Source organism: Marmota monax, unplaced genomic scaffold (genome assembly GCF_021218885.2).
Source record: "Marmota monax isolate L192 unplaced genomic scaffold, Marmota_monax_Labrador192_F-V1.1 WCK01_AAM20220418_F8-fsc00028, whole genome shotgun sequence".
NCBI classification, from domain to species: Eukaryota; Metazoa; Chordata; class Mammalia; order Rodentia; family Sciuridae; genus Marmota; species Marmota monax.
The window spans coordinates 16,473,928-16,491,965 of record NW_026694779.1 but is presented as its reverse complement, the minus strand read 5'-3'; the positions used below and the strand labels follow the sequence as shown (position 1 = coordinate 16,491,965).

The 18,038-nt window shown below is 56.0% G+C and overlaps 1 protein-coding gene across 6 annotated transcripts in view; it reads left to right on the top strand.

Annotated features, from left to right (window-relative positions):
• The window catches only part of Frmd4b (FERM domain containing 4B), a 190,663-nt gene that overhangs the window by 144,151 nt on the left and 28,474 nt on the right, over nucleotides 1-18,038 (top strand). For all 6 annotated transcript variants that reach the window (XM_046425713.2, XM_046425710.2, XM_046425709.2 and 3 more), the window contains 4 exons: nucleotides 8,582-8,665; nucleotides 10,195-10,260; nucleotides 11,898-11,955; nucleotides 13,728-13,814. In XM_046425713.2, coding sequence (XP_046281669.1) covers nucleotides 8,582-8,665; nucleotides 10,195-10,260; nucleotides 11,898-11,955; nucleotides 13,728-13,814 — 295 coding nt within the window. The remainder of the gene's footprint in view (nucleotides 1-8,581; nucleotides 8,666-10,194; nucleotides 10,261-11,897; nucleotides 11,956-13,727; nucleotides 13,815-18,038) is intronic.

Here is an 18,038-nt window from a genome sequence, read left to right as displayed (position 1 = left end):
GGCCGAGGTGCTGGGCTCAGTCCTCATGGGAATGGGGAGGTGCTGGGGGTGGGAGCTCTGGGGTCAGACCCAGGCCCAGCCACAGGGGATGACAGGGAGGGTTAGCTGTCCTCCCTGGGGCACAGTTACTGTTGTGACAGTTATTATTGTGGCCCCTGGCAACAGCTCAGGAAGAGAGAGCTGCCACCACCTACCCCGTTTTTGCAGGTAGGAAACTTAGGGGCCCTGAGAAGCCTGCCGTCCTGGCCACGTGGCTGGAGGGTGGCCCCTTGGGTGGAACAAGCATCATGCACTTTGCCACTGATTTGTAAAAATCACTACCTTCCTTACCAGCAAAATCACAAAAGCTGAAACCAGGTGTTGCCTGGCTGCTCAGGAACCCAGGCAGGAGAGTCGCAAGTTCAAGGCCAGCCTGGGCAACTGAGGGAGACCCTGTCTCAAAAGAAAAACTAAAAAGGGCTGGGGGTGTGGTCAGTGTCAAAGCCACGTCCCCAGAGCAATCAATCATTGATATCTTCAATCCCCGGAACAAAAAACAAAAAAACAAAAAACCAGGTCAGTGGTCTACAGCACATTCACCTTGTTGTGCACCCAATCTCTAAAACTTATTTATTTTGCAAAATTGAAACCCTGAACCTATTCAGTGGTTCCTTATTCCAGCTCCCTGTGAACAGCGGCAATCAATACTGTACTTTCTGCCTCTGTCAATTTGGCAAGAGGTGAAATATTTTTGTTTTTTTTTTTTTTTGTTTTGTTTTTGTTTTTATTTGTGATTCCGAGACTGAACCGAGCGCCATCCTACCACGGAGCCACAGCCCCAGCCCTGTTTGTTTTATTTTGAGACCCGGCCTCACTGAGTTGCCTAGGCTGACCTGAACTCGCAGTCCTCCTGCCTCAGCCTCCCAAGTGGCTGGGATCACGGGTGCCCAGCTGAATTTTTCTTGTTCGTGTGTGTGTCTTCGTACATGTACTTGGGATAGGATGATCAGAGATTTTCCTGTGAATCTGCCTCTCAGCCTGCATCATCCTACGGGTTCTGCTTCTTCCAGCAGATGGTATAAAGGCTGCAGGTTCCCGGGAGGCTGATCAGAGTCCTCAGCAACTTGGCTGACGGGCGGGCGGCAGAGTCTCTCATCGCCTCTCCATTCTGAGTTGAATTCCTGAACAGCGTGACAGTGACAGTTGATCCCCATCCAGGAGCAGAGGGGCCGTAGGTTGTCCTCAGTCACCAGGGAGGCCAGCAAAGGGATTTCAGGGGACAGGACACTGCGCTTTCCAGAAGGCTAGCAGGTCCCCTGCTTCAGACAGAGCAGCGTGTTTAGACCAGGTGTGACGTAGGCTCTGAGGCTGCCCGGCAGCTGGGGAGAAGGTTTCCAGTGAGACCCCTCCAGCCCGTCCTGAAGCGGCTGACCACTTGGAACCTGGCAGGCGCCTCCCCAGGCCCTCTCCCCTGTGGTTCACTCTGAACCCTGAGGGTCGCCAGGTTTAGCAAAGGAAAAGACACGATGCCAAGCGAAACCAGGATTTTAGATAAAGGACCACAATTCTGTGTAAGCACGCCCTGAGTGTTGAGTGCACGTCTCACCTCCATCACCCACGGGTGGTCCTTCTGGGGGTCATAACCCACTGCCGCCTGGCTCAGGGGGTGACTGGAGGGAAGAGCTGTTTGGTAAGATCCCCAGTGTCCTGTGTTGTGATGGGAGAGGGACCCACGCTCCCTGAACCCAGCAGGTGTCTTCTCAGTGGTGCATCATAATGTGCCCACCAGCCTGTGACATGGGCCACCAGCCCTGCCGATATGAGGAACCCCGGGTGGTAAAGGTCTATCCATCTAAGACCCGGAAGTGACAGCCAGGAACGGGGACTGAACCCACGTGAGCCTTGTTACCGCAGACTAGTGGCTGGCTGGTTTCTGGCTGCCGTGTCCTGGGCTGCAGGGCAGGTGGGGGCCTTATCTGCACCTTAGGAATAGTTAGAAGTAGCTCCTGGCTCTGTGGGGTGCAGCTGAAGACCCTGTGAGTTCTCGGAGTGCAGGGTAGGGCCTTCGCCCCACCTGGGGAGTGCCCAGGATGGTCTCCTGAGAAGCCCAAAGGTTTTCGTTTATTTGTTTATTTATTTTTAAATTTTCTGTGAGGATGGAGCTGAAGGTCTGGGTCTGGGGGGGGGGCAGGGTAACCCCAGCCTGTCTGGGTGCACACCCCTGAGCCTGGACCGGAGCTTCTGTTGTGGTGATGAAAGGGGAACCCCACACACACACTTTGCAGGAAGTAGCCGTGGGGAGGGGGCTGCATCCCTGCTCACCCTGCCAGGAGAATGGCTTAGGCTCTGGAAATAGCTGCGAGTTGAGTGGATTTAAGGTGTGATCCAGAAATGTTTAGGTGGGGCGGGGAGGGTTCCAGGAATGGGAAGACCCTGCGGCCAGGGGAGGTGTGGTCAGGGGCGGTGCGGCCCCAGGCGCTGCTCTGTGGCTCCTCCCCACCTCTCCACTATCTCCCCTTCCCCCTCCTGCGGGGCCCGGAGAAGGGTCTCCAGGTCTAACGTCTGTTGGATCTACCTGCAGCTCCCAGTTCGGTGAGTCTCGGGACACCCAGGGCCGGTTCCCCGTCTGTGAACGCAGCAGGGTGCATTCCATAAGCTCCCCCCACTACCCTACTGGCTGGAGCTGCTATCTTTGAAATTTGGTCTGGATGGAGAGGATGAGGAGGGTGCTCTGTTTTCGGTATTTTGGGATAGGATGATCAGAGATTTTCCTGTGAATCTGCCTCTCAGCCTGCATCATCCTACGGGTTCTGCTTCTTCCAGCAGACGGTAGAAGGGCTGCAGGTTCCCGGGAGGCTGATCAGAGTCGTCAGCAACTTGGCTGACGGGCGGGCGGCAGAGTCTCTCATCGCCTCTCCATTCTGAGTTGAATTCCTGAACAGCCTCTGTTTATAGGCCGTTTTTCTAAATTAGTTGGGATCATCAGGAGTGGCCTTGGCTGTCGGGTGACTGTGACTGGTGGTCCCGGCTCCTCCTCGGGGCTGCTCTCCCAGAGCAGGGAGCGCTCAGGGGGTGGAGATCCTACCTTGAGGTTTTTGTCAATGTGGAAGGCTGCCCGATGGACCCCTGTGTGGGTTGGAGAGTGTTGGGCTTCAGAAGAGTTTGGACTCCCCATTTTCAGATTCTGCCGCAGATAACTGCAGTCTGCTCTGGTGGTAGAGTACATTTTAAAATTCTTCTGCCCCTCAGTGGTGGCGGTGAAACCCAGGGGGACTCTACCCCGGAGCCACATCCCCAGCTCTGTTTTTTTGTTCTGAGATGGGGTCTAATTGCTGAGGCTGGCTTAGATCCTCCTGCGGCAGCCTCCTGGGTCTCTGGGAATCTCGGGCCTGGCCACTGAGCCTGGTTAAAACTGTAGTTTTAAAGGTCAACTAGAGCGTTGCTCCTAGAGCCCAGCTACGTGCTGCTGGGTGCGGACTTGGTCAGGGAAGATACCGCTTGAAGTCTTGTTAGCGCTCTGGATTCTTTGGGCAGCTAATCCAGTTTGAGTTAATCCCTTTTGATCTGGTTGAACGGCAGCCTGTCCTCACCCAAGCAACACACATTCTCGTGGAGTTAGTCAGAGGCCAGCAGAACAGGACCCTCTGAGTCCTCCAGCAAAGCCGAGGGTCTTGCTCTGTCCCCTCTCGTGGGACCCAGGAGGGGGCGGCTCTGTGGTCATAGCAGGGTTCAGAGTCACGGCTGCCTCTTCCTCACGGCGGAGTCTAAGTGACTTCCATCTCTGGAAGCTGTTTTCACATCCCGACAGTGAGAAGCCCAAGGCCCTGTGCAGAGAGGCGTGGCCAGTCTCTGCCACCTAGAAACCCCTGTGAGCAGGAGCTCTGGTCACCTAGGGTCTCCTGAAACCCACATCTGGCTCCCCACCCACCCCAAGAGCCGGCTTAGCCTCCCTGACCGACTCTCCATCTTCAGTGATGGGTTTGATGGTGGCTTCCCGGCTCCATCCTGGAATTCTGTTTTGTGTCACGTGCACCCGATGGCAGTGGCTCCCAGACCTTTGTTAGTACACGCTGCTGGGCCCCACCCTCGGCACCCTGACTCAGTGGGTCTGGAGGTTCTGGTGCATTCTCCCCAGTGCTAGCTGGCTGAGGGTGGGCACGTCCTGATGAACTCTTGTCAGTTCATAGTGTAAGTCAAACTGCGTGAATCCAGCTCGCCTGCCCAACCTGCCGCTCAGCAGCTGGCCCACTGCGAGGGGCTCAGGTGACACACCCCCAGCCCCCCCCCCCAGCCCCGGAAAAGAGCACAACCCACAGTGGGGTTTCTGCTGAATGGGTCTCACTTTATGCCACATCAACCTGAAGAGCTGTTAAGTCACCAGGTGTGGTGGCCCACACCTGGGAGGCTGAGGCAGGAGGATCTCAAGGTCAATGCCAGCCTCTGCAAGACTTTCTGCAAATAAAAAATAAAAAGGGGATATAGCTCAGTGACACAGCACCCCTGGGTTAGATCCCTGGTGCCAAAGACTTTTAAAAAATGCAAGTTGAGCCAACATAAGGTGAACCATCGGCGGTCAGAGACTGCAGGGCTTTGGTCAGTGACATTGGTGTTTCTAATAGTAACCGAGATCCTTTTAATAATTGCACGTTTAGCCCAGTTGTCACCCTTAAATACAGGGTCCGGCTCACACGGCTTAGAAGGCGGCACTTCTCATCCCTGTTCACCTGACATTAAATATGATTCCCTGGCTGTCGGGGTCCTCAGCCCTGTCCACTCCTTCATGGTGGTGGAAACCCTGGACAGGTCAGCACGGTCCTTGGAGGTGGAGCTGCCTCCTGCAGCCTGCACAGGGCAGGGGGACGCTGGCCGTGTGGGGTCAGCTCTGCTCTCTAAGAACAGTAACTCTGTGGTCTGCAAGTCCCCCGAGGGCTGACCTGCCCAGGGGCTCCTGTGCAGCCCCGCAGCTGCTTTCTGATCACCTCCAGGCTGGCTGGGACCTTGACACTCCTTGACAGGACCACGTCCTCATCTCAGTGCTCCACAGGCCCTGACCGCAGCTTCTGGACGTCCACATCCACATCTTTCTGAAATAAGGAGTGGACGGTGCTCGTGTGGAGGTGCAGGCAGAACTCGAGTCCACGCTGACGTTTGGGGGTGTGGCTGATGTCTCTGTGGCGAGAGGTTCCTGCAGAGGTCTCCACGTGGTCAGTGGAGTGGACGTGGCTCCTTGTGCACCTTCGCTTGGGTTTCGGGGAGGAAGAGCGAGGGCATTGGTAAGGGAGGTGAAGTGCGGGGCCTGGGCTTTTTGTTGTGCTGTGTTTTCCGTCCACGGTTCTAGAAACTGAGAGATGCCCCAGCCCAGGCATGGACACAGCGTCTGCTCTCCCTGGGAAGCCTCAGCAGGCTCGGCTTGCTAATTGCCCTCCGCCCTGTTGGCAGGTGGCCGGTGGCGGCTGCTGTGGGGGAGCCCAACAGGCGCACACATGTGCCGCGGGCGGCTCTTTCCACACGTGCCCCCCACACAAGGGTGGCCTTGGTTTCGCCAGCCGTGAGGCTTTCTCATAAATGACTGGGGTGGGTACATTCCAGCGGGGCTTTTGAGGTCAGTCAAGAAAAGCAACAGCCCGTGGAAGGGTGGGCTCGGAAGGCCCCCAGGAACCACCCCCTGAGAACAGTTGCTGGCCGTGCCGAGCAGAGGGTCCGGGTGGCGTCCTTCTGGAAAGCCTTGGAAGCAGGAGTCCGGCAATCCCAGGTGTGCCTAGGGATTGCCAGCCTGGGTGATCAGATCAGGTCTCTCCCGGGGATCTCAGGTTCTGCTGAGATGATAGAGAAAGCGGTGGCTGGTTTGGTCCCTGAGAAGTGGCAAATGGTGTCGATTTATGGGCACTGTCTCCAGTGAGGACCTGGAGAGACCCGTCCCTCAAGACCCTTCTGGTCAAGCGCGTCTTTAAAACAACATGAGCTTGCCATTAAGGTCAGGAACGTCCAGACGGGCCGAGGTTTACTGCCCGTGTAAGGCAGAGACGTCCCGGCGGGGCCGACTTGCCTCCCCAGCTGCTTTGGGGTGATCCTGATTTATAGGAGCCACTCTGCCCAGCCAGCCAGCCAGGGAGGGGCCTCCTGCTGCAGCCAGACCCAGCTGCCCCCGCAGGCTGGGACGCAGGGGCTCAGACTCCCAGGCAGGCTCCCAGGAGGGTGAACAAATAAGCCCTCAGCTCCCGTCTGTCCACTCAAACGTGAAGTCCCGGTGGGCCCTAAATGCCAAAGGTCAGTTAACCCTCCCTAGCACGAGGCCCAGCAAGCCCAGCACCCCGTGGTTCCTGTCTCGGGCAGTAAGTTCTCTCCCTTGGATAGCGACACCGCCCTCCTCTGAAGGGCCATCGGTCACTCTTCGGCCCCCACGTCCCCACAGGGGCTGTGTTTGATTTAGATTTGTTGTGCATTATCACACACAGGAATGCACAAAACACACGTGGGTGAGAGGGCACTGCCCACAGCCCCATGCCTGAGGCGTGACCTTGAGGGGACTCACAGCCTGCTGAGCACCTCCCCCCAGCACCCCCCCAGGTCAACAAAGCTCCCCCCTAGAGGGGCTCTGGCTACGGCACCCATTTTCTTCTCCTGCTTTGTGGACACCTATGTAAGATTCTGTCTATTCCATTTTACCCATTTGGCCCTTCATGTCCATGAAGTCATACATTCCCTACGCAGGGTCTCTAGGGTCTTTGGGTGTCTGTGAGATCCACCCATGTTGTGTGTGGCTGTGGTCTTTTTCTTTGGTGCATGCTATTCCACTGCAGGAGTGCACTATGGTTAGATCATGACTGTCTTCTTTTTTTGGGGGGGATACGAAGGATTGAACCCAGGGGTGTTCTAATACTGAGCCATATATGCCCAAGTCCTCCCCCCTTTTTTCAAAATTTTTATTTTGGACAGAATCTCACTAAATTGCACAGGCTGGCCTCCGACTTGCAATCCTCCTGCCTCCGCCTCCTGAGTAGCTAGGATTACATGTGCACACCACCATGCCCAGTGCCAAGTGGGACAGAGGATGTGGCTCTGTCCAGCATGCACAGGGCCCTGGGTTCAATCTCTAGCACTTCGAGAGAGAGAGAGAGAGAGAGAGAGAGAATGGTCTTCAAGGTCAGAACATAAAAGATATTATTAAGAAAAATAAATATTAATCCTGGGAGTTGACAGCTGACCTTTAATATGAATAAATTGGATTGTAGTATATTTTGATTTTCCGGAAGCCCAAACCAGTTTCCCAAGGTTGTCAGTGTGATTAAGCCGAGCTGCTCAGATTTCAAAAGAACAGGAGACTTATTCTTATGTAAGAGCGGGGCCCAGCGACTCTGCTTCCTGTAGTAACTCAGAAAGCCGACTTGGCCTCCAGGAAGGGCCCGGACCCTGGTTTTGAAGCGCAGCGTTGAAAGGTGTAGGTCACAGTGTCTCACAGGGAGTTGGCGGAGGCTCTGCTCTGTCCTCACGGAAGGCGGGCAGCGAAGGGGTCTGCCCAGAGGGTCCACTCTGCTGCCTGCGGAGCCCTCCTGTGGCTTTGGAGGAGGACCACGTGACCCAATCCCTCACGCCCCAGAGGGGCTGCCGGTGCCCAGCCTGGCAGCCTGCCGGCCCGACAGAGCCTGCCTGGGTGCTTGATCCCAGGCCGCCGTGGGTCTGGGGGCTGCGTGGACGCAGGTGCTGGCAGCTCCTTTGCCCGGGTTCAGTGTTTGGTCCTCCATGTGCGGTTCACCCTGTTGGGCACCCAGGGAGCGCGGGTAAAACCCCCTCATGGAGATGCAGTGCGCCTGTCCTGGGCTGTGGGTGGTGAGGGGTGCGCCTTCCCAGTCGAATGTCCACCGTCCATTCAGGGTCTGTCTGTCTGGGGGTCCAGCTGTAGCATGCCGCCGGAGCCAACCGGACCGGCCCCTCCTGGTCCCGCACAGTGAGACCCAGGGAGACGCTGGGTGTGGTCCCAGGAAGGCACGGGGGCCAGCGGTGCCCTCTCCCTGACAAAGCTCGCCACCCGCCCTCCTGAGGACAATGAGGGTGTGCCCGTTGGCTCCTGGCCCTTGGACCCGCTCACCCACTCTGTCCTTGGAGAGTCGCCTGTTCCCTTTTGGACGCCCCTGAAATGCTCAGGCTGTGGGAGGGTCTCTTCTCCCGTCCAGAGTCGCTCTCTTCGCCGACCTCCACAGAGACCATCCCTGTCTAGACAGCTCACGGTCTGCCCTCCTGTGAATGCAGCACCTGGCATGGGGGACATTTGTAGTTCACTTGATGCAACTCGAGGGACACTGTGGGTTTCCTTCCCAGAGATTTCCAAGAGACAAAGTTTCCAGAGATGGCTGACCCGTCCATTGTAGCTCGAGGGTGGTAGGGAGCCAACAGAGGTGTACCAGAAAGGTCTGTCTGGATGGTGAAAAGTGGTTCTGTCACGGGTGTTCCCGCGCGGTGAATATGACGTAGCCCTGAAGAGGAGCAGGAGGAGGCCGAGGGACGTGGGGAGGTGTGAAGGGCGTGTGGAGAGCGCTGCGTACCGATCACGTGGACGACCTCTTAGGTACGGTGTCTGACGTCACCACACTGTGTTTCTTTCTAGTGATGAAAGTGCCCGGAAGGACCTGAAGACCCTGGCAGCCTTTCCCACCCGGACTCTGCAGGAGCACCCATCTCTCACTTACTGGTGAGCCAGAGCGGCGGACGCCCCACCCGCTACCAACCCCGCCAGCACCCTGTGCTCACTAGCACTTGGGTGAGAGAAAGAGCAAACTGTCCGTCAAACGCATCAGACCGTAGGCAGAGCCGGGTCCTGGAGGGGAGGAGCCCTCGCCCAGGACCCTGAGACCACTGTCCCAAGACGTGTGGGCAGCCGTGGGTAGAGGGGGGCTGTGCGCGTGTCCTCAAGGTGAGTGGGGTGCTGAGCACGTGCAGGGGAGCGCACACCCTGTATGTGTGGCCTCCGCGTGGCCCAGCCTCTGCCTGGCAGGGCGCAGTGTCAGTGTTAGGGATTCCAGAACCCGGGTTGCCCTGCCCAGAGGCCTCCCTGACGGCCAGTGCTCTTCTCTACAGCTGGACAGCATCAGACGTTTTTAGCCATCTTGGTAGTTGGTTTGTATTTTAAATGAATCCCTAGTACTCATTTTCCATCCCACAGTTTTCCTGGAAAATTATTTTTCTCTTCCAAACCACAGAGTCCATTAAACAGAGTGTCCACGGCTTCTGCCTAGAAATGCTGAAGATGGTTTTGCTTTCCTCTAAATCATGAGAAAGCAAAGATGATAAAATCTTCAACCTCTCCCGGTGCGGTGGTGCACACCTGTAATCCCAGCAGCTCTGGAGGCTGAGGCAGGAGGATGGCGAGTTCAAATCCAGCCTCAGCAACAGCAAGGCCCTGTCTCTAAATAAAATACAGAATAGGGCTGGGCATGGGGCTCAGTGGCCAAGTGCCAAATAAAATAAAATATTCAACCTTTATAGCCTCAATTTGAAAGTTGGAATATTTCTCAAATTTATAGCAAGGTTGAGGCTGCATTGCATGTTGACTTTGGAACCTTCTGAACAAATCATCATCAAATGATATTTTCTTTAAAAAAAAAATCAATAACTAAAGGCTGATTGTTGGTCATCTAGGGGTGGGAGTGAGTCTTCCAGGTAGTGCTGGCGATGTGGTGGAGGAGGGGCGTGGTGGCTGGTGCTGCTGCAGCCTCCTGGGCGGCCCGGCTGCTGGCCAGGAGGGCCGTGCAGGCCTTTATCCTGCCGTAGCGGGTGCACGGCGCTGGCTGTGAGTGGCTGGTGGCTAGACCGCACGCGGACTCTGAGCAGTTTTGTTCCTGTTGAAGACTCTCTGACACCCAGAGCTTGCTGGCCTCCCTTTTCAAACCAAGAAGAGGCAGGGAGGCCTTGGGTTCCGAGTCTCGGGGCAGGATTCTCCACCTGCCCCGGGGCCTCCGTGTGCACTGTCACCCTGACTTCCCTCTGGAGGAACCGGGCTGTGTCCTTCCTCAGCAGTGGCATTTTAAGAATCATCCTTCATGCCGTGTGCGACGGTGCTAGTCAGTCTGACTGTCAGGGATCCATGTCCTCTAGAAGCAGGTGCCCCGAGGCCTGGCCAGGGCCTTCCAGCCAGCGTCCAGTGGCCGTGAACCTGGGGGTGGGGGGTGGGGGGTGGGCCCGCGAGGCCATGTGTTGAGCCGCTTCCTTCCTGTTTTGCAGTGAGGACCGGGCCATCGAGCACTATCTGAAGGTCAGAGGACTGACCCGGGGACAGGCTGTGGTCCAGTAAGTGCTGCTTTTCCTTCTGCTCAGACTCACTGTCAAGTGGCCCTGCCCAGTGGTCACTGGGCACGGTTTCTGTGGTCTCGTTTGGGGTAAGCAGTTTTCCGTGGGGTGGAGGCATCCTAGAGTGTCACCAGCTCAGGCGCCCACAGTGTCCAGCAGGGGACAAAAGGGACAAGCGTGGCCAGGTAGAGGGTGATGGGGAGAGGGGGACATCGTGAAGGGAGGGCACGGCGAGGTCACTGCGCGGCCGTGCTCAACCCTGCCAGACCCTCGGACACTTTCAACGAGACCCTGGAGACTGGGTTGGGGACGCTGCTTCCGGGGGAGCCCAGAGCGTGTTGGTGCTGGACGGTCCAGAGTGGTCATTCCTGCGATTCAGGACCCACAGGATCATCCTGGACCATCAGCCTCGTTCTCCTGATGCGACACGCTTAGGAGATTGTCCCACCCGGTGACTTTTAAGTGCGTTTCTGCCGTAAGACTCGGAGGATGACTTTGAAGGCCGTAGAACTTAAATCAAGGCAGCCACTGCCCAGTGGGCAGCGAGGGGCAGGGGGATCTCCCAGGCCGGGTCCCTCGTCACCTCCCGCTCCTTGGCCCTGATCTGGGTCTTATCCTGGAGGCAGAAATGAGAACCAGCAGTCCTGACCCTGAGTCCTTGACCTCTGACCCTGCTTTCTGACCTGGGGAGCCAGGAAGAGGAAGGAGGGAGGGAATCAGACAGGACCCCTGATGGATGTTAGTCAGGCGGACGGGCAGGTTGCGGAGCCCTGCTCACCGAGGAGCCCTGTCCCTCCTCCGTCGCGACACCCAGGGGCTCCAGACGAGACGGGCTTCTCCTGCCGGGGACTCTGGCCCTGGAGCGCAGTTCACTGGGTTGCCAGCCTGGCTTGTGCAGTAGGCCACCCTGACACGTGTCCTTAGCCTCCCATGTGCACTTACACATGAGCCATTTGCTCAAAAAAAATCACCCAGTTATTGCCCCCTGTGTGCAGACCAGTTGATCTTCCAAATGTCCCGTGGAAGCCCACTGGAGGAGGAGGGAAAGTCCTGCCCAGTCCAGTCCACGGCAAAGCCTTCCAAGAGCACAGGAAACACTTCTCGAATTAAAAGTAGAAAGTAGTGGTGTCTATCTGGGGGGGAGGGGTGTGCATTTTTTCAAACTCAGGTTTACAGCCATAAAATTCACCCTTTTAAAAGAATTCATTGCTAAGAGCCGTAACAGTGAGTGTCCGCCTGGGCTCCCTTGACCATGGTCAGTACGTGAAATGGCTGATTGTTGAACTTCTCGTCAGCGGGACCCAAAGTGGGCTCCTATTGCCAGAATCATCAGGAGCTTACCTTAAAGCAAACTTTAAGTCTTTGAGTCTGTAGTGCAGCCTTTCTAGGAGTCTTAAAGTTCGTAAAACACCGTCTCGTGTGGTTTTGCAGTTCCGTGAGACGCTCTGGAACGGTGGGTAAGGTGTGAGCTATGTCACCCCCGTGATGGTCTGATCTGCCTCTACTGCAGTGGAAGACCCTGGTTGCGGTTAAAATGACGAACGTCAAGACCAACGTGTTTCCTGAAATCGCTTGTCCCGACGGGGCCGGTTGACGGTCTCAGTGACTGTTTTATGACGTAGCTTCATTCTCCACAGGTACATGAAGATCGTTGAGGTCCTGCCCACCTACGGGGTCCATTACTACGCAGTAAAGGTGAGCTCTTCCCCCGTGAGAAGGCCTTCAGGACGCCTGGGATATCTTAGGAGTCACAGAATAGCATCCTCTTTCCAAAGTCACGTACAGCGTGCGTTTATATGTGAATCGGTCTCTAGGAATCACGGCGTTTCAGATAGGATGGATCCTCCTCTTTTTTTTTCAGGATTTTTTTATTTGTCCTTTTTAGTTACACAGGACACTAGAGTGCATGGAGTCTGACTTCCCATTTTCGGGGTGCTACATGATGTGGAGTCCCACCGGGTGTGTGTTCATACATGAACCTAGGGAAGCCACGTCGGATCATGCCACAGTCTTTCCTATTCCCATCCCTATCCCTTCCCGTCAGCATCCACATATCAGAGAGAACATTCAGCCTGTGGTTTTGGGGGACTGGCTTATTGCACTTAGCAGGGTAGTCTCCAGGTCCATCCATTCACTGACACATGCCACAATTTCATTCTTCTTTATAGCTGAGTAATATTCCATTGTGTCTGTGTACCGCAGGATGGATTTTCTTAACGTTCCAAAGCCCGATTCTATCTTGTCATCTTTACAAAGCACATTATTTGCAAAATATTTGCCACATTCAGCTGCTTCCCTGTGGCCTCTTTTAGTCTGAAAATATTCAGGTCTTCCTATTCTCTCTCTTTCCCTCCCTCTCTCATTTTGGGGATTGAAGCCGGGGCCATTTTTGGCATACCATCAGCGTGTTTTGTATTCATATAGTATTTTCAATGTCTATAAGCAGGGAGGAGTCGAATAAGAAATGTTTTTAAGGCCAGGCATGGTGACACAGCCTATTAATCCCAGCTACGGGAGAGGCTGAGGCAGGGGGATGGCAGGTTTGAAGCCAGCCTGACCGCTGAGTGATACCAAGCCTCAGAATAAAAATAAAAAGTGCTGGGGGGGGGGGGTCGGCGGTACAGTGCCTGCCTGATGGGCAGGAGCCAGGGGCCTCCCCTCCCAGCACCACAAAGAGATAAAACGAAGTGAAAACTAAGATGATAAGGGCCAGAGGGTGCCCAAGAAGGGGGGCAGGGCAGAAAGAGGAGTCACTGGTTGATTATTGGGGTGTATTTTGTGGTGCTAGAACCCCGGGCCTCAGGCCACTGGGCGAGTGCTCCTCCACTACACCCCACCCAGGGACAGGCTTGGAGTGACGTGATGTGGGGACAAGTTGTCACCTCTGCCCCTCAAGGTGTTGGGAATTAGGCGACGGACACTTGCACACTTAGCTGAGAGCCAGCCTCTGCCTCCAAGTTCTGCTGAGCTGAGCCGCTGGCATAGCACCAGGGAGCCTGGGCGTCTGTCCCCGTGTCTGCATTCCTGTCCCTCTGTTGCAACGAGAGCACACGTTTGTGAACAAAGCACGTTGTCCCCTCCTCCCTGTGTTGCTGCACGTGAGGGTGTGTGCACACTCCGGGTCTGGAGCCTCGACCCTGTGGTCTGCGGGCTCCCCGGCCCTCACAGCTGGCCGCTCGCTGAGAACAGAGGCCTCTTGTTCTAGTTCAGGGCCGAGCAGGGGACCCGATCTCGGTGGAGTGGCCTCACCTCCCATCTGCTGTCCGGCCCTCGGACAGGAGGTCACTGTGTATTGACAGCTCAGTCTGGGCCTCACGGATGTACACATCTCGCTGGAGAGACCCTTCAGAGCATTTGAGTAACGCGTTCCCCGCAGGGAAGCTGTTGTGACGAGTGGACACTTGCTGAGGGCAGGAGAGGGTGGCCCGCCTTTCCCAGACCTAATGAGGCCTCTTCTCCGTCCCCAGGATAAACAGGGACTTCCTTGGTGGCTTGGCATCAGCTACAAGGGCATCGGCCAGTATGACTTACAGGACAAGGTGAAGCCTCGGAAGGTGAGTGTGGGTCTCCCAGGCGCCTACGAGGACTAGGAGCCCTTGAGCTGGCAGTGTCCCCGTAAAGGGGCACCTGCAGCGTCTCAGGCCAGGATTCTGCGTAGCCAGCCTGACCACTGAGTGATACCTTGGTTGGGAGGAGGCTGAAGCTAAGTGTGAAATCCGTCTCGTAACTCGCTGACGTACCCTGTACACCATCGCACGCCGGCCACCCACTCCAAGGTCACGACCCAGGATTGAGCGGTGAGGATGTGGGCCACGGCTCAGTCCACGGCAGCCGTAGTGAGGTTTCTGCTGGGGTTAGTGTGACCAGGAGGCTGCCTTGTGCTACCCTGTGTGTGTGTGTGTATGTGTGTGAGTGTACACACCTGCATGCACACGTATCTGCATTGGATTGTCCCAGGATCATGAAGACGGAAGCCAAAATCTTGGGTTCTCGCTGTTTCCCAGTGGTACGGTTACGCGTGATCTTCTTCCTAAGGTGCCGCTGTTGCTAACTGACCTTCACTTCAGGGTTCTCTGCAGGAAACACTAGTGCTTTTTGTAAAGAAACGTAGGTCGTGTGCGGTTTCTTAGGCTCATCGCCTGCCAGCTTTGGGGCTTCCGAAGCTGAGTCAGTGACACTGTGTTCCACGTCAGACTTTATTGAGCAGCTGCTTCTCTTGACCGGAGCAGACGCCCGCCGTCCACTTTGGCCTGTGTAAGGGTGGACGAGTCTGCGTGGTTCACCCTTTAGCCGCCCATGGCCTCCTGGTTGTTATGGTGACCCTAAGACCCACCCATGCTGACCTCCTTGGTCTGCCACCCCTCCCTGGGCCCTGCTGCCATCCCTGGAGGCTGCAGGAGTGACACGGTGACATCTAATAACAGACCGTGGTCAACCTGCCTGTTATCGCCACCCGACATGACGGCCTCCGGTGACTCCCGTCACACCTGTCTGTCTCTCATGGGAGTGTTCCTCAAGCAGCCCTGTAATCAGGCCCAGCCCTGCAGCTCCCGAGTGGCCAAGGTCAGTGGTCACCGTCTCCTTGTGTTATGCAAATCGAGCTCCTGCCTCGTCCCCATTTATGTTGTGACACTCACATGGATTGCACAGAAGAGTGTCCTGAGGCTGCCATGGGCCCTTCCCATGCCTTCCTGGACCAGACCATCTGGCCATGGAGACCGCTCGCCAGAAGTTACCCAGGAAAGCAAGGCGGCCTCATTCCCCAGCCACCCCACCTGCGTGAGGGACGGGGGACAGCTGCAGGCTGCCCCGCACTCGGCACTGTGTCCGCAGCCCCGTGAGCGCGATCTGTTTGACGTAAGGAATGAGCTCGTAGTTTCCGGGGGACATCGCGTGATATTGTCCCTGTCTGTGTTTGAAGATCTACTTCTGGTTCCAAATTCCTAAGTAATAGCCTTAGAAATGAAGGGCACCCTCCAGAAGCCTCTACCTGTCATCCCAGCGGCTCGGGAGGCTGCGGCAGGAGGATCGCGAGTTCAAAGCCAGCCTCAGCAGCAACATAGTGAGGCACTAAGCAACTCAGCGAGACCCTGTCTCTAAATAAATACAAACTAGGGCTGGGGAGGGGGCTCAGGGGTTAAGCACCCCTGGGTTCCATCCCTGGTAGCAAAATAGAAAAAGAAATGAAGGGCACCCAATTTTCTCAGATATTTTCATATCACTCTCATGGATTATAATTTACAACAAGTCGTACGTTTTTATTGTTTTTTTTTTTAAAAAAGCAAACAGCACCAAGCCCGTCTGTTGGGGCAGGAAGCCTCTCTGCAGCCTCCCTCCTGCCTCCGTGGAAATGGCTGCTGAGAACACGACACGGGTTCACTCAGACCTGGTTGGTGAATATTCCGAGTCTTTACCAAGAGAGAAATCCCACTGCCCCTCCTTCCAGGCCTGGCCGTCTTCCCCAGCTCCCTTGCAGACCACTTTCTTCCTGGTCTTTGGAAGGCCACCTGGTGTTCCCTTACGTGGACATACATGATTTATGAGACCACTCCCCTTTGGATGGGCAGCACGGTGTGCACCCTGGGGTGGGAGGCAGGAGGGCGTGCAGAGCCTGTCGGGTTTTCTTTGGGCACAACTCACCATGTTAACTCCTTTTTTTTTTTTTTTTGGCTAATTTAATTTTCTCCTGAATCGTGCTTTACGAAGGACCCTTCAGAGGTCTTGCGTATCCACGGTGACTTAACTCCTAAGTGATTTCTCAGCCACCGTGACCGGGTAATACCAGATCCCCACAGAACGCGATAGTGCGCCCCCAACAGTGGCCAGGCTCTCTCCAGGGGTCATGGAGCAGAGTCTGCCCAGTGTCTCTCGGGCCGTCCACTCCCGTGCCTGTGACTCACAGGACGCTCTCCACCTTCGGAGCTGCGTGGAGACCGCTGGACACCACCCGGTCAGGTTGGCTGTTCAGTCCCGCCCAGGTCACGGTTGGAGGTCACTTCCCCTTTCCATTTGCAGTTGTCCACGTGGGCCACTCACTTCAGGGAGGGCCCTGCGCCAGGCGGCTTGTCTTTTCCCGTATTTCAGAGGCTGTCCCTCCACCTTCCTTGTTTCTTCTCCCGTGAAAATCTGACTCTGGGTCTTGGCTCTGTGCACTTAGGGTTTTCTGTGCCCAAACACCCAAGGGTTCAGCAGGAGGAAGCAGGTTCCGCAGGGCCCTCTCCAGCCCAGTTTGCACAAGGCTGGAACACATGCAGGGCCGTGAGTGCGGACAGAAAGGAAGGACCGGGCGGGCCTCAGCTGTTGGCCCCACCGGCCGTGCAGCCAGTGGCTGGGCAGGAATCAAGGTCAAATTGACACACTATAGTGGGAGGTCCAGAGGCTCAGCCTCTTGAGCCACATGCTGCCCTGTTATGACAGTGGCTTAAATCAGGAGATGGACCAAGAACAGAGACAGGGACAGCAGGGGCTGGTCTGAAAAGGGCCCATCCAAGATCCTCCAGCAGGGCCCACGAGCCTTCCTGGGCAGTGTCACCTTCTCGTCACCCTGCACGCTGGGGACGCTTTTGTTCCACTTACCAGAGCACCCGGCAAAGGCTCTGCATGCATTTTAGATCTAAACGTATTCTGCAGCCTGGGGAGCCCGCGGAGGGGGCAGTTCATCTGTGCAGGGCAGGAGCTCGGGACACCCATGCGCTGTCTCTGGCGTGGCTTTGCCCCATGGCCTGGGGCGTGTTGTTGTTTGGTCTCTCTTTATCACTGGCTCCTTCCTCTGCACTGTGGAGATGCCACCAGCTCTGGAGAGTGTGTGTAAGAGCTAAACGAGGACATTTACGACCAGGACTGGTACCCAGTCCTCACTAGGTGATTAGTTCCTTGGCAGGGAGGGGGGCAGACAGTAAGGAGGGTTTGAGAGACGTGATGGATCACTGGCTCCAGAGGCACCCAGCATCACCCGAGTCCACAGTCCTAGTGAGGTAGGGAGTCCATATTTTGAGGGCCCTATAAGCCCTTCTCCTCCCAACTCTTTCACCGTAATGCCTGAAGGTATGAGGCCCACGAAGAGAAAGACTTTTCTCTAGTACTAGGGATGGATTTCAGGGTGCCCTACCACCGTGCCGCACCCCGAGCCCTTGCTATCTTTTATTTTGAGACAGGGTCTGGCTAAGTTGCTGAGGCTGTCCTAGAACCTGCAGTCCTCCTGCCTCGGCCTCCCGAGTCACTGGGATGACAGGTGCGGGCCCCCACTCCCAGCAGGTGGAGAGAAGACCTCAACCCTGAGTATTAAAGATCCAGATGGATCAGACACAGTTTACTTTCTAATCCTCTCTTTGTGCCTGAAATGAGCACCACAAACTCTTGTAGGAGGTGGAAATGTACTAGAACTCAGGTCGGAACAGATGCGAGTTCGTGTTCCTTGTAGGTGTTCATTATTTATTTGGGGTTCAGGGAAGAAGGTCTCATCTTCCCCAAGCAACAGACTGACAGCAGGTCGTGGCTGAGAACCAGGACTGACTTCTTCCCCTGTGGCAAGCAGTCACCGGGGCCCACCAGAGCCTGTCGGAGACGGGCAGGGGAATGAGGTGGCACGTAGGAGTGCCCCGGGCCGACCACGCTGGCATGCATGTCTTTCCAGATCAATGTCCCCTGGCCTGGTAACAGTAAGGCTGGCAGGAGCCCCAGCGCCCAGGGCCTTTGCGGTGGGAAAGGTTCTTGTCCTTCAATAAACTGATCTTTTTTGTAAACTGCTGGAATTCCCTGCCGCCTGGAGCCAGGTGAGT